At 45.4% G+C, this 16,283-nt stretch overlaps 1 protein-coding gene across 6 annotated transcripts in view; it reads right to left on the reverse strand.

Annotated features, from left to right (window-relative positions):
* LOC117601716 (uncharacterized) overlaps nucleotides 1–16,283 on the reverse strand; it is a 230,376-nt gene that overhangs the window by 6,899 nt on the left and 207,194 nt on the right. For all 6 annotated transcript variants that reach the window (XR_004580788.2, XR_004580787.2, XM_034318855.2 and 3 more), the window contains exons 8-10: nucleotides 12,400–12,493; nucleotides 8,458–8,655; nucleotides 212–424 (exon numbers count right to left, since the gene is read on the reverse strand). Coding sequence is in view for 4 of the 6 variants with exons in the window: in XM_034318855.2 (XP_034174746.2) it covers nucleotides 212–424; nucleotides 8,458–8,655; nucleotides 12,400–12,493 (505 nt within the window). In the remaining 2 variants the exon portion in view is untranslated. The remainder of the gene's footprint in view (nucleotides 1–211; nucleotides 425–8,457; nucleotides 8,656–12,399; nucleotides 12,494–16,283) is intronic.

A 16,283-nucleotide genomic window follows, 5' to 3' on the forward strand; every position in this document is an offset into this window, starting at 1 on the left:
TCGGATCCTCGTAGCAGTGTGCTTGTGAAATTTATACACGACACGGGGGATCCGTTTCGAATTAGAAATGTCAATCGAATTCTCTATGGAATACAAATAAAGTCGTCTGCGAATGCTTCTGAATCTCGTCGAAGTCGAAGTCGATGACAAACGTTCTTTACGAGCTGCGACTGTGAAGAAGAAATACGTTCGAAAAGGAGACCGAACTCACCTCCTCCTTTGCCGGCGACGCTGTACTGGTACACGTGAAGGGTGTAGAGCATGTGCGCGTCGCCGTCGTCCCGTTGTCGACCGGCGACCGCCGCGTCCAAATAAAATGCGGCACGTTCCGCAGTCGGTGCACGGAGCTCGCTGTGCTGTTGCAGTTGCAGGCTGCCGAACAGCGGATCGTCCCTCAAATACACAGCAGGTGACTGCTCGGAATCTAAGAACAAAGAACCACCGCAAATCAAATTACGCGTGTTCCTCGTTGTAATCACGGCTGATACCCTTTAAAAAAATTACGCTTTCACGAATATCCATGATTGTTCTTAATATCAGATCGATCTGATTTATTTCTTATTGTCTCTTAACTAAATGCAATGCGTTATCGGTGAACACCGACCGAGTCGTACGATTTTATTACTTGGGCGGAAAAATAATATCCATCGAGAGAAAGAGACGGTGATGCAGGTAGCCCGTAGCAAGGAACGTAAATCGGCCCCGCCTACCCTCGGAATATCCACGGAATGTCTTCTCGGGCTGAATTACGACGACGATAAAACGTCAAAAGATACGCGACGCTAAGATATCACGACGCGTTATCACGAAGTATCGTCGAGCGTCGCGAATACAGTGCAATGGTCAGTGCGCGAATAATCAACGTAATGCGAAACATAGCTGTAAATAGTGATCAGCGTAAAAGCAGCGTTACAATCCCGTCTAGCCGTAGATATATCCCCGGCTCGCCTTGTACTCTTTTCCAGCCGACACGGATTCCTATGGAAAGCTCCTGGTTCTCGCGGAAAAGCTTCGCCTTGTGAACCTCATACTCGTATCAATGTATCACGCTCCCTTTCTTAACTTGCCGTATGATAAATCGTCCATAAATTTGCTCCATTTGAAAATCCAGGTAAGCGAGATTAGGGAATTAATCCCTAGGTAGCGAACGACCGAGACGGTCACAATTTATATTTAATTTTACACACTTTTTCATTTTCAATCGTCCCAGGGTTAAAAAGAAAATAAAACGAAGAGAATTACTTGATCGAAGATTAAGCAGTGACGAAGGAGCCTCGAGTCTCTCAAGGGAACAAAATTTTATTGACCCTGCTTTTGTACGGGGAAAAGGGCTTTTGAACAGTTGGCAATAATACACGCGCCATCTGATCGGCTCGTAAACCAGCGTATTTTATGTACATCCTGGCCGGTGACATATTGCCTACGCCTTAGAAAGAGCTTTCGAGGCGAAACGACGGAGCAAAGATCATAGAGACAACGATCGTTATTACGTGTCTATCGACTGTGAGCTGCGACGGGCATCAAAATATCTCCGCCCTTTTCTTCTACCAAAGGACCATCGAATCCTTGATCTTGTTACGGGTATGGATGAAAATCGACACATACGCGTTATTAAAGTTTCAGTAACTCGTCTTCTAATCGTTGGAATCTAAATATCATTCGTTGCGTGAATTTCTGGCAGAAGTACGTTCCCGTTCGTTCGTGCAACGTTGCAAAGAAGAACACACTCGTCGTTCGTTGCGAACGCAGCGTTTAGATAATCCCCTTTGTAAATTGCCAATTAACGTTTTACTACTTCGAGAACTCGCCCCCTTGTAGTGTCGTAAAGGAACAGACCCGAGGACGTCGTTGATACTTTATTTTCGTTACACGAAAGCACCCGTTTGTCTGCCTCCACTTTACGAGAGTTTATAACGTTCTAGGAAACGGTGCACGAGATTTCTATAGATTGAACGTTCTCGTGGAAACGTGATTCGGAGGCAGTCGTTTCGGAACCGTTTGCCGTTTTATCCACGCATCTAAAAGCGATTCAGTTTTGAACGCTCGGTTGTTAATTAATACAAAGGTAAGTACCTAAGCACCTTACGAACGATTTTCAATTGAAGTATTTTAGACTGCGAAAGATTTAAGGCTGAACTTTGTTAGGAAGCTAAAGCGGAAGTAACTAACGAACGCAAAATAGTGCTACACCCACGCTGGCATGGGTGTATTAATGCGACACATAGGCGTGGCAATATCCATAAAAGGGAGCAGAGAAAGTAATATTGTCGGCATCTGTGCCGTGCGACGGTGGTTCGCGAGGATGGAAGGTTCGCGTGGAACGTCGAGGAAATAAAAAGACGATCTTCCGCGAGAAGGACTGGACGGAATATAGAGGCATAATGGATGCGTCTTTTGCCAGATGCACGGCTGGGATCCGTGTCGTATTCGTGGGCCGTGTATGCTCGCGAGGTCGTGCAACGCGTCGCTGTACGTCGGATAAATCGTTTTTCGACGCGTTTCGAATACCATCATTGGCCGACGCCCACGGACAATCTCGTCCCTCGAGGGTGAACCAGTTGGGGGGCAGTAAAAAAAATCTGTTTCCGCCTTTTTCGAATGACCGGGGATACGCGCGTTACGAGACTGTTTTCCCAAATGCCTCGTAGAGTATACGAAATGGTTACCATTTCGTAGTTCTAGCGGGGAAACGGCATTTCGAAGGTTCAGCGTCGGCGACGGACCATTTGCGGGGACTCGGAAAATATCCGAATGATGAAACGTTCAAAGTTGAAGAGGTAGAAAATAAATAGAAGCAATGCCTCGATCTTCCGCGTCATTATTTTTTTCTCTCGAGGATAATCATCGTTCGCGGTATCAGCGACGGATCTGATACACCGGAAGCGGTAAAACTCGCTTCCGAGGGGATCGATAGCATCTCGTCGAGCGCTGGATAGAATTTCCCTATAATTTGCTCGGCGACGATCCAACGGCCATTGGCATTTCCATTCGCGCGTATCCACGACCTTTTACGTTCGTGTAAGACGATACTGGAAGCGAGCGACGGCTCGCTGTAAAGCGGAAACGAGGAGAAACGGGAGGAAATTAACCGTATAGAATTTTCATTTAAAAATGCAGAGAAATTTAGGTAAATTGGAATTATAATTACAAATGCTAATAAAAGAATTCTAATTTACGAAAATTACACAGGTTTCGACGTAATACAACTTTTATTTGGTAGAATTTTTTGTAATTTACGTGGAACGTCTTGAAGTTTCACGAGGACTCTTAGCTGGGACAGTGGCAGTAGTAATCTAAGGGTTAACGAAGCCAGCTCGTAGCTCGTATTAAAGTAGAAACAGTCAGCGCTGGTAGCGGCGGCAGACGTGCTTTACGCGAGTCGTACGTTCGCCGAAATAAGTGCGAGCCGCGAAGACCACCGGGTCTTGGATAGTCTCGAGGGAAAGAGGTGTGCAAGGTGAAGGGTTGCTTCCAGGTAGCTCATAGGTCGTCGAGATCCTGGAGGAAGGGCAAAGCTCGTAATAAGCGACCGTGAATATTCGTCCTCCTTCGTGAAATTTGGCTCCGTCTTGGCTATAACTCGAGGATCCGTTGGGAGCCACGTTTTGCGTAATTTTTCCGTTGCTGCAGTGAAACCAGGACTGGAAAATAGACAGAGAGAACAGAAAAAGTTTCCTATAAATCACTTTTCACTTTAATAAACAGAGGAATGCTCATTTAATCGTTCATTTTATTTATGTCTTGGAAATGAATTGCTCGAACGCTTTTAATTCCAAGTTCCTTCAATTCTTTTTCAACAAAATTGAAAATTACTGAAATAATTGTTTGACTAATGTATGTATTCTGTATTATGTATTCATTTCATGTGTTTGGTAAATAAATCATTTTAAGAAGCAAGTTTTATTTAATTACTAAATTTCCTTTCTAAGTTATTTATTTAATGCAATTAAGTTCCTCTTTTAAATATATACTTATGTTACATTAAATTTCTCATCTAAATTAAATGCTTAATTTCCTAGTCTCTCTTCTTAATTAAATACCTAATTTCCCTAAATTTTCCTTCACAATTAAGTACATAATTACCTTACATTTTCCTTCACAATCCAGAACTTAATTTCCCATAATCTCCTCCCACAAAGAAGTACTTAATTTCTTCCGAATAAAACAGTTTCTTCCCATTTTAATGAAACATTAATTTTTGTACCCTCTGGCGGACAAAATTGGAACTAAAGTTTTCTCGAAAAAACAGCACCCTCTAGGGGCGGGAAAAGGAACTAAAGTACGAATAAATTTAGCGCCCTCTGGTGGACAAAATTAGAACTAAAGTTTTCTCCAAAAAACAGCGCCCTCTAGGGGCGGGAAAAGGAACTAAAGCACGAATAAATTTAGCGCCATCTGGCGGACAAAATGGGAACTAAATTTTTCTCGACAAAACAGCGCCCTCTAGCGGCGGGAAAAGGAACCAAAGTACGAATAAATTTAGCGCCCTCTGGCGGACAAAAGTGGAATTAGATTTTTCTCGAAAAAACAGCGCCCTCTAGCGGCGGAAAAGGGAACTAAACTCCAGCAAAATGTAGTTCCAACTGGAAAGGGTAAGTTGTGCTCCATAAGGAGGGATAAAATCATAAATTTCATTCTCCTTATGCTCTTGTTATATGTATATAAACATTTGATTCAACTCTTACATAAAATTGAAAAATTGGAGTAAAGTTAAATAATTTACTTGGCAAAGTCTTCAGCTATTAAACTTGCGAGTGACGAAGTGAAGAAAGCTGTCGTTAACGGAATGACCTGCAATTTCTCTTTTTCCCCTTTTCAAGGCCGACCATGGACCATTGCTTGCTACCATTTGCTCGGAAACCAGCCGCTACGTAAGACGACTGTTTTCTTTAATTGCCTACCGTACTGTAGATCCCCTCGTGAAAGTTACTGTTTCTGGAAGACGATTCGGTCGCCAAGACTGCTGCTAAGGGAAGAAGGGAACTTTGCGGAGATAAAACAACTTATCAACGGATCGATGAGCCGACAAATCCATTTCAATATTCTGTAAAAGGTATCGTCTTACAGTCGCAATCAAGTGGATAACAATTTTTATACCATCTTCCCTAATTTTCCATCGAATTGTTCAAAATAAATATGATAGAGAAACAGACAAAAGGCAATGCATTTTCGTTCTGGCCGTTTTATGCATCCACTAAAAGCCATCGTTGCTGTGCAGCAATGCCACGGCTACGACGTTTCTTCCATTATTCTCCGTGCTCGTCTTTATCTCCCTTCTTATCCGCTTCTCGTGCAAACCACCGGAGAAACATAAAACAATAACCGTGGCGCGAGTCGCGAGAATTATTGCGAGCCTGCTTTGCTTCCTCTTCGCCAGACGGAGAAGCTTGCTGGAAAAATATTCTGGAAAACATTTCTCTTGGTGGCGCCATTGAAATGCACGCGACCGCTTAAAAACCACCACCCTCGATCCTACTTTTTCTCGGAGTTACGTTCCAGAAACGTTCCTCGCGCATTCTTCTTCACATACCGAAAGAGAATACGTGAAAGTAACCGTGGAAGTTAATTTTCCTGTTTTGCGACCTCATCTCGAACACAAAGCACAGAATTAATGTTCGTTCAAACACGGAAACGAATCGACATCGATGCGTAATGGCGCAGAAGCAAAGGGTAACTAAAAGTAGGACGAGGGATCGAAAGAAACAAAAGTAAATTACCGCAAAGACGGCATTTCGTTTCTGCTCGGTCTCCGTTGGCGGGATCTGACCCGTCGAAAACTTTAAATAATTACCGGAGCCGGGATTATCGAGTTCCCCGGTAGAAAAGCCGAACTCGAAGGGTGTGTCGGTCGAAGGAGCTTTTGCTCGGCGAGCAACCCCCTTAGAAAGAGAGGAACGAACGGGGGGATGAATTTCTACGGGCGAGACAGACCTCGAGATACGAGTTAATTATTTAATAAGCTGGAAAATTAATTGCACCGCTTCTTAATTAGTTAGCGCGTTCCAGGAAAGCGGAAAGAGGCTGCTGCCACACGCGCGGAGTTTCCGAGCGAAATCAACGGGAAACTTGTACGAGTGAAACCGTGTGTTTTTCCTACGAAATTCACCCTGTCTTTACTTTTGAAAAGGGGCCGCCGAACGGTTTCGAGGACTCGTGGACAACTTCGACGACGGTGAGCATAAATCAAACTCGACTGTTAAAAAAGCGTACGAGATACGCAAAAAACTTGGCAGCAGTTTACGAGTCGGTCCGTTAATGCAACTTCGTTTTTAGAGAAAAAACGTTCCGTTCGACTGGTCGACGGTTTTATTACGCCACGTTCCAACGTGGCACGCGACACGTGCGTTAATGTCAGCTGAAAAATTTACTACGATCCTAAACCCCTTTGAGATTATAACCCTTTTGCATTTATCCTCTTCCGAGGCACGATCGCGATAACTTTAGTTACATTGTGCGCCGCGAATCGCTTTTTAACGCAACGCGCGCCCCTGCATCGTAACGTTTTAATTTCAAAGTACTAGTTTAACGACAGACTCCTTCCTTGCTTTCTCCCACGTTATTACCCTATAATTTTCACATCCAAAGTACCGAAGAAACTTATCTGCCGGATCGTTTTTTCAGAAAACGCGTAAAACCCTCTGTTTCGTTGTAGATACATCCCCTAGATAGTTTCATTCTAGGAACAGAACGAAGTACATGGATCTAAAAGTGAAATAGTTGCTTTAGGGTGGAAAGAAAGATGTTCCTCTATCGAGAGTTCCCATAAGGGCACCATAGTAGATGCTCCACCCTTCGCTTTCTTATTAGTCCTATGAGTAGAGCTCCATCTTTCAGTGAAGGGAAAATAACAGTCTAGCTTTTTCAACATGATTATATTTCTTTATTTGCAACCTTTTACATTTTCAATTAAAAAAAAACCAGTTTTTATATGAAGCAATTTCATTTGAACTCGCCTCGTCCCGTCAAACTAAAATGAGAGGAAGAGAGCAGACATAAAAGAAGGGGGATGAGAAAGAAATAATCTTACCCCTCAATTTTACGGACCAACGAGTGGACGAGGTAGTCCGTGAAGAAGAAACCGAATGGCGAGCAGGACCAATTTTTGTGCCGTTCGTTGCATATTACCCGCGGAATCCTTCAGGATCGCGAATCTCTCGAACCGAGAGGACGTACGCAAAAACGGGACGGAACGATTTCATTCTTCCAGGCTTTCGACCATTGGGTCCATCGGTATTATTACGAGACCATTCTTGTCGATCCAGTGGGTTTCCAGTTTTTCTGGACGCGAGAGTAGTCGAAGCACGAAGCAAATGGAACATGCGATTTTCGAATGTTATTTCCATCGGTCTGTTGGTGACTTTTGGTTTTATTGCGCAGGGAATACTGTTAAGACCGTATCGCCCATTTTTTCCTCCGTTTTGTGAATGCAATTTCCTTGACAGCATTTCAAATTCAATATATTGAAAACATCGTCGGAGCTTTTCTAATCTTCGTTTTCCAGTCACGTGCCGCGAACAATGATACAGAAATTGACCGTTCCATCTGCCATCCAAGGTCCAATACAATCGATAAGACGCGAGCATAGTTACAATTCACGTTAATGTCGATCGCATCGAGGGTAACGGGACAAGGGTGAAGAGAAAGGAAGTTTGTGAAAATTAGATCGAGTTCTGGACGGGCCAGTAGTATAGGACACCAGAAATTCCCTTCGTTGTGCCCTGCACTCGGCACTAATTAATCCAAAACGATTGTACCTGCCCGCATTGTTCCAGGCATCGAATTAATTGCGGCAAACGTTCGCAACCCTATCGCGGAACGCCCAGCAAACTTTCAACCCCTACACAATATATATATATATAAAGTTTGCTGTATATATAACTAAGACGCTCCCGTTGTTGAGAATAGACGATCCGAAGGGAGAGAAACGAGTTTCGGTAGAATAGAAACTCTTAAAACCGAGGGATGACGAGTGAGACAAGTGTTTCTTACGACTGAAGTTTCTTCGAGCCGCTGGAACACAATGCTATCGTAATCGAGCGTGTTCAAACGAGAAAAGTTGCCCGCCTAGAATTACGCAACAAATGTTGCGCGCGTAATTTGTAACCGGCTCTCTCTCGTGAGCCTGTGGTCAACGCGCTCCGCCCGACACCGTACAAACTCCTGCGGTTTAAATGAAAGCTGACCGCGTCTGGATTCGTGCGCGTCGATCACTGTAAATGAAACGAGCGAATACCGAAATAGATTAAACGAGAATTCTTGACGCTGACGTTAATCGTGCCAGATTGTATCGCCATTCTTTCTCCCGCGTTAATACGGAACCGTAAAAGTTCCTCGAATTCGAGGGTTAATTGGCAGTCGACGAAGGCGGGAGCCAACTCAACGTTTGCTCGTCATCACCTTTTCAAGGCTCCCTGTGCAGCAATTTCCCGGATAGCGGAACCGCTCGTATTTACTCACCGTTTGCGTGTGCCGCGAGCAGATCCCTGAGCTGCTGTTGCCCGGCGGTTAATTCCACGCAACTAACCCTGACGCTGAATCTGGCGCCGGTTCTCTGTCGTTGCTCGGAAATTCCACGGAACAGCCAGGCGATCGCGCACGGTATCGCGCCGAGTGTGTGACCCGCTTCCGGTGTGCCCAGCATCGTGTGCGACTTGCCTGGAAAATAGAGAAATTTTCTCGTCAGAACAAACAGTCGAGTAAATGACAATCGATTTCTCTACCACCCGCCACGATCAATCGATTCGCACGGTTGCTCTTTGAAAATCCGCTTCCGATGCGTGGACAGGACAAATCTGTCGGTCGTCGTGGAGCGCAACAATCGCAATGCCTGATTTGCGGTCCGGCTTGACAATTAATTTGTTTACTATTCGCCGATGGACCGATGGGAACGCGCGAGCCGCGCGATAAACGCTCGATCATAGTTCGAACGCGTAACGAAGCCCATCAACGGGAATCTAATTTATACGGTGGATAGATTGGAAGCGATTAATTCGGTTACCATTACAACATCCGCGGGTTTGACCGGTGACGACCGAAACGAATGTAATCGAAACTGGCGCCCCGCGGTTTAACCGTCCACCTCTATTTTGTCAGAGAAATTGCGAAAGGAATCGTCGAACAAACTACCCTCTATCTATTTTATTTGAAAAGAGTATATAAATCAAAAGGGGGTCTAACGAGGACACTTCACGGCTCGCCACGCTGAATCGAACAAGAATACCCTGGATTGTACTTTTTCCAGACGCTAGAATAGCATCCCCTTGTGGCGAGGGTGAAACTTTCGGATTTGCTCTACAAAGAAACGTAAGATTGGCGACCAAGGGGTAGTATTGATAGGGAAACGAAAGAGTCTTATTAAAATCATAAAACAATACGGCGCGGGGAGTGTTCGCAGAAAAGAAAAGAAGCGGAGAAAGTGACAAACGAACGGTTAGAAAGGGAGACTGGATGAGAATTGAAAGCGAAAGGCGTAAGAATTCGGTGGAGGGTCGAAGCCTGCCGGCTATACAACGAAATAATGGAAAAGCACCGGCAGCCGTCGCTGAATCTTAAGCGTTATTTAATTGTTTTACCGTAAGACGGTGAATTATGTTGTTATTTAATTAGAAACCGGGAAAAAGGCTGACTCTCTCTGGCCATTTTCCGCCAGGTCCGAGTTCAACTTACCGCTTCGATTCAAACGCTCTGCGCGAATTAAATCATTTTATTTAACGTACAGAGAGAAATTGTTAATTTTTCAATTCCAATTAGCATTTAACCGACTGAATATTTTTTACATCGTCGTGGGAAAGATATTTCGATTCGATACTCTCGTTATTTTTTAAATATATTTGAAATTTACCCCGTGCACGATGTACGCGTATATTCGCGCGATAGAAAACGCGGAAAATTTCAGCGTGAACTTTTACCGCGACGCGAGGAGGAACGGGGCGAAAGAAGGCGAGAAACATTCCCGGGTAACCGAGTGCTTTAAAGCCGATGCATCCCGCCGATTGAAATTCCCCTCGAGTTCACCCTCCCAGTCGCGGTAAAGAGAATCGCGTCTGGTCCCGTCGATTACTCGAACGCAACTCGAATCGAAGTCGTCTCTGCCGAGTATTTTAACGCTCGTCGACTTCGCGGGATGGTACGTTAACGCAGGAATACCAAAACTGGTAACAAGAAAATGTGCAGAAGAAAAAATGGAGGAGTAACAATTATTGCCAAGTATTTGCATACGAAAGGGGTGCGACCAGTTCAAGGATGGATACATCCTTGTGCTTATTCTTTTCTCTCACGTTTCACGTTGGTTAATCTGCTTTTTCGGTGGTTTCTCGCGATGAAAGGATTCGACAGTGTGTACCTTAAGGGCCGCAGCTGATGCAGAGTAATTAGCAGCGCGTTACAAAGTACAAAAGACCGTATTGTCTGGCTGGCATGCAGAGTGCTCTTCCTTCACCCCACATTTCGCTCCTACCCTTCATAATTTTCTGTACGACAAATCCCGTTGCTTTCAAAGGGAGACTCGGATTCCCTTGTTTTCATTTTTTTTTTTCTCCTTCTTCTTCTTCTTGGTCGCTTACTCGCGTCGATCTTGCGATTTCGTCTTTCCGCGGCTCGATCGACGCTCGGTCGAGGTTCCGCGTCATTTTAAGATTGTCCGGGCTCGTTCGATCGTTTCTACGATGCGTACGCTTCTCTTCTTCTCCTTCTCGCCTCTCCTGCTCGTTCCTTTTGTCCCCCGTTCGTTGTATCTTTCTCTCTGTCTGTGTCAAAGCGACAGGGAAACGGCGAGGTAAAGAGTTAGGGGAACGGGTCCGGCTACAAAGAAACTAGAAGAGAAGGGAGAAGAATGACTCGCAGAGGGGCTGGGAGAGAGAAAGGAAGAGGAAAGTGCGTTGTCGTAGCGATGATCAAAAGCAGTTTGCTCGCGGACTTGCCTCAAGTATCTCCGTCGAAGGCGCGAGGGGGATGAAAGTTCGTTCGTTCGGCTTCCTTCCCAACGTCTTTCTTCGCTCGCGTTTCTTTATCTTCGCTCAGACTCCTACACCGACGCCGTTACCTTCATCTTTCTCTTCCATCGCGTTTCCCTTTCTCTTTTATGTATATATATGTATTGATCATCCCTTCGAAGTTTGCGGGGAATTCGAACGATCGCGCGTTAAGGGAGCTCGATATCAGACACGAGAACTCGTCTTGTCGAACTATTACCGACTCCTCTTTTTCTTTTTTCCTCTTTTTTCTCTTGCCGTCGATACCGTCGCGATCGAATTCCCTCGAAAAGGGCGAGCAAAGAGGGCTGAAATTGCTCTTAAAAACACCGAGACGATCGATCTGACTACAATTGACTGAGTAAAAGACTTTGAATTTAATGCATTCTTTAGGGAATATTTTTTTTTTACTTTCGAATCAGATCACGTTAGCACGAAAATTATTGTTACTGAAAATCTAGCATGCCTGAATGAGCATAATTTCCGGTTGGCGTTAAGATTTGAAAGCGAGCAATGAGAAAGATGGTGCGTGTCCCAGTAGCATACATTATCCCGTTTCCTTTTCGACTCCACCCTTTTCTCTCCTCGTCCGTTTTTCCCGCGACCTTCCACCCCCTCATTCTTCCTCAACATTGCCGGGCTGAGAAAACCTTCCTTACCCTCGGTCTCCTCGCATAATCATGCATTTGCATGCAAACTCGATATCACTACTTAAAATGTAAAACAACTCTTGCGCGTCTCGTCGACCGCGTTCGAGGCTTAGCTTCCTGGCGAGAACGATGAAAAGCTAGCGGAAAATGCTGGCGGAAAGAGAACATTCTACGTAAAGAATTGGCAGCGAGAACTTGAACTTCGATAAGGGCGGCTCGTGGAAAAGATGCTGAAAAGACGTGTTGATTTTAGTACTGTGGAATCGAGGATCAATCAATTATCATTCTGGATGAAAAGCAAGATAAATATTTCTCCGTGCTACCATACGAGGGGTGACATCGCCTTCGTCTTCCTCTTCCGCCGGTTCTTTGTTCGGCAAGGTTCGACGTCCTCGTGGACAAAACGCTATTGTCTAGTCCGCGTCTCGGCTGGCCGGGCCGAGCGTGGAAATAATTACATGAAATATGAATAGTTCGAGGAATCTTCGTCGTTTTTATCGTGTTACCGTGTTTCTTCCCACTCGTAAGAACGAATGGGCATATCTTGTACAACTTGTTTACGCCCCGAGTTAACTAACGATTGCAACAGAGAGCTAGACGAGTCTGTCGTTTGAAAATGAACGAAAATTATGGAATGCAGAGTGGAACGAAGTTTGTACTACTAATTGCACCGGATACTCGACGATGAATCCTTCTTGAGAATGAATTGAAATTGGACGAGTAAATTTGACAACACCAGTTCTAATTATTTAAAATAATTTGTCTCCTTTAATTCTTACCTAATCCCGCGTGACCGAAACAGAATAAACACCCGTCCGTTCCATTGATGACTGCGTGGATGACGTCCGTCAGAGCGCTCGAACATATCTCAGTCTGAAAAGAGAAAAATGAAAATGATTAGAATAAAGATTTCTTCGAAACAACGAAGAATCTCGAGCACCCCGATCCTTCGTAGACTAACTTGCCCTCGAGCGATGTACCATGATAATTGATATCAATCGCGTTATCCCAATTTCCCTGGTGTTAAGTTATTTAACGAGAAGAGACGAGACAGGGGATGTTGATGGAACACGATGGACGCGATTTTAATTGCTGCTGATCGTCGCAGGGGGTATACTTGGCTCGCAGAGGGGGGTGAACGGCGTTACTTTCGAGGGTAACGACGAAGCTTAACTTAAAGTGGTTAAGAAAGCGTTTGCGGGACGGTTTAATAAACGCGCCGGTGATGGAGATAGAAAAGGAGCGGATGATTAAACCGTGGCAGCGTCTTTGGTTGTTTTTAATATATTCATAGACTGTATAAGTCTTTTGCCAGTGTCGAGAAAGAGCGCGTTTAGATTATCTATGCTATCCTTCCTCCATTTTCCCGTCAGATTACGCGTTTCTCCTCGCTTCTCGATAACCCGATGATTCTCGAGGATGCGACGATTTCGACGATCAACCGTAGAGAAAGAGAGAAAAAAAATAGTGGGGAGAAGGTGGGAATCGGCGAAGGGTCGTTCGTTGCCGGGGTTCCCGCGAATTTCCTGCGGAAGCGACCGGGAATTTCCTTCGAGCCTGCACCTCGATTCGTTCGAAACGGTCGATATAGAAAACGCATCGATCCTTCTCTTTTACTCTCGCAAGGGTTAGCAAACGTTCCGCGGCCGGAAGGGGCGGATAAAAAGGGAGAGAAATGAAGGAACGGGGAACAGGTTGCTGGGAATATCGAGAGGAAGATGAGGACGTGTCGATACCTCGACCAAACAAGATTGAAATCTTCGTGGACGAGAATCGGATGAATCTCGAAGCCTGCAGATGGAAAAGGGGAGATGAAAGCGGGTCTTTCCTCGCGAGAGGAAACGATTTGAAAAAAAGGAGAAGATGGATAGTTTTCCAGAAACGAGAGAACGCCTAACGAACGAATTTGGATAGAAAAGAGGAAACCTTTCGAGCTGGGCTTTTTTTTCGCTTCGGTTAGCGAAATAAGGAGTCCAGTCCCTCTTCCAATATGGTAATTCCAATCTGTCGTTGCTCGTTTCAAAGCAAGCATCCTTTCAATCGCAAGAGAAAAAGAAATTGTTTAATCCGCGATAACAGTTCGAGACGATGCAACGACGTTCGTTTTATTTTCATCGATCCTGAGAGATCGAATTTCCCGCGCAAATGCATTAGGGATACGTCTTATCCGCTTTAATCGCGCGAAAACGATCCGTTTCCAGATCCCCGAGACGAGACGAGATTAACAGAGCCGAAAGAGGCGAAGAACGGGACAACAAGGACATTCATAATTATAACGGGATCATCCTCGGGGATATAATGCAAAGCAAACATATTTCGCGGCTACCTGCACCCTTCGAGAGAGCCGACAGCCTCCCTCCGCTTGGAAACGGCGGCATGACGGTTAATGAAATACGTGACCGAAGCCTCCGTCATAATCTCAAACACTTGATTCCGCGAGCCCTGCTCGGAATTGAGCGGAACGAAGGGTTCGCTGCGAGGAAAACATCCCCTTTCGAGGCGAGGATCGTACACCTGATAATGCGTTCAATTCAAATTTCTTCACCCCTTCGACGAGGGAGAGGGTTAAAAATATTCTGTACCGCTTGAATTCCAATAAAACGCTTTAAGATTAACGAAATCTGTCCATTTCCATTTTTCCACGCCCTGTGAAACTATTTCACTTACCCTATCACGAAGCTTTCCCTAATTCAGACATGTCGAACGATTGATAAAAATCGTGCGTACAGATAGCGCCTCAATTACTTCGACCGAAGGGACGGTGAACATTAATTTCGGTGAGTGTAAATTAAAAGGGACGCAGGAGCGGGCGTCGCGGTGTGACTTACAAGGGACGCGAACCTGTCCCTGCGTAACTTCGATTCCACTTGCAGGACGCGTTCTGGTAACGCAATATTGGCGTGGTCGTGTGGAATACCAACGACACGGAGGGTTGAACGTCGAAGAAGAGGAGGGGGTTGTCGATGCTCGTGGGCCGAGACAAGCTTCTTCTTCGTCGAGGAAGGAACTTGCAAGAGCCTTACGTCTCTTTCCTTCCGCGAACCCTGTCGAGCAACCCTCCTTGTCCGCGCGACGAAATGTAAAACTCGTGTAAGAAAGTTCGGAAAAGAAGCTATGGGGGGGAAGAGAGAAACCGGTCGTGGGACGTTGGGGTGTCGGCGTGGGTAAAAGGGTAGCCTTTTAATGGCTGGAAATAATCGAATGACCCCCTTTCGCGAATCTCTTAATTCGCAAGTTTCCAGATGTCGACGGCGGTGAACGAAACAGGCGTCGCAACCTCAATTTTCTTCAACCCCCTGGCAAGGCTTTCATGGATTCGTCGCTTGAAGATTCTTCGTGAAAGAACGAAAGAATCGAGAAATACGTCTTCCTGTTTTCATAAAATCCTGTCGTAGTTGATGGAAGGAAAGTACGGTTTGTTTCAGTTGAAAGTTTGTCGTACAAGTTAATCAAGTCTATTACGTATATGCGATGGAGAAAGATACTTGGCAGTTTCCACTGACTACCTGAATAGATATTGACCAATTTCGGCACGCGTAACAGCGTTTGGTTACGATAATTTTATGCCACTCTTGTTCTGCAAAAAGGGCAAGGTACACATCTGAAAGAAAACGCGATTTCGCGTTTCCATGTACACGCAGCTGGCGCTCTGCATCGAGACCGCAGAAACGCAGCGACGTCGTTCGATGAAAACCGTATCAAAAACAAGCAGGCCTGAGGGGGTGCTTGGTCGTTCTCGTTTCGCGCGCACGTACACGCGGAAAGCTTGGTCGGTTCGCGTTCACGGGCCGATAATCCCGAAAATTGCGTTGCCATATGCGTGACATCCGGTTTTTGTTCACCGCACCGTGATTCGTTCGACGACTTACTCGTTTAGAAATAAATTCGTTCTATTTTTTGGAAATTTAAATCGGGCATCGAGGGTGAAAATCGAAGGAAGGATGCGTTATACCTTTCCACCGTCTTTTCTCGAAGGGTTCATCTTCCAGCAGACTCAACACGAAATTTTCAACTCGTCAAGTTGAACGAGCAACTTCTCGCCGGCCGATAACAACCGGAGAAGAACTTTTTATCCAGCTCGCGCTAGTATCAAAGTAACGCGTTAAGACCGATCGAGGGCTGGCGAAAGAAGAGGGTGGAGGTATGGAGATTCACGGGTAACCCCAAGCCTCGGCAGCCAGTGAAATATGTCGCGATTTACACGGGAGATTGGCGTCATTGGCGCCTGGGGAGCAAGCAACAGCACCCTCGACTCACCCCGGGCCAAAAAGTAACCGGAACAACGCGCTGCTCTCGTGGTGGATGATCGGATCGAAAAAGTATTCTGATCGAAAAATGGAAATCTCATTAGTAACTCTATCCGCTTTACTATCCGGATATATTTGTCATTTTTATTTATTTCTACCCTCTTCTTTCAACTACCTCTGGGATACTCCTTTGTGTTTGAACCGGAAACTGCATTGCTGTCCGCCAGGTCAGGATGTTCTCTGCTTTGAAGACGTCTGACGCGAGGCAGACACCTGCCAAACTTCATCAACCCTTCGTGAAAGCCGTCGGTCCGAGTCGTGGGCCGAATTAATCTTACTGTAATATGGAAATGCGCGGTTCGGTCGGACTACGCCAAGATCCGGTCGAACGGATCCGGTCTGGGTTAGAACAAGGA

This window comes from Osmia lignaria, chromosome 6 (assembly GCF_051020975.1).
Source record: "Osmia lignaria lignaria isolate PbOS001 chromosome 6, iyOsmLign1, whole genome shotgun sequence".
Taxonomy (NCBI): Eukaryota; Metazoa; Arthropoda; class Insecta; order Hymenoptera; family Megachilidae; genus Osmia; species Osmia lignaria.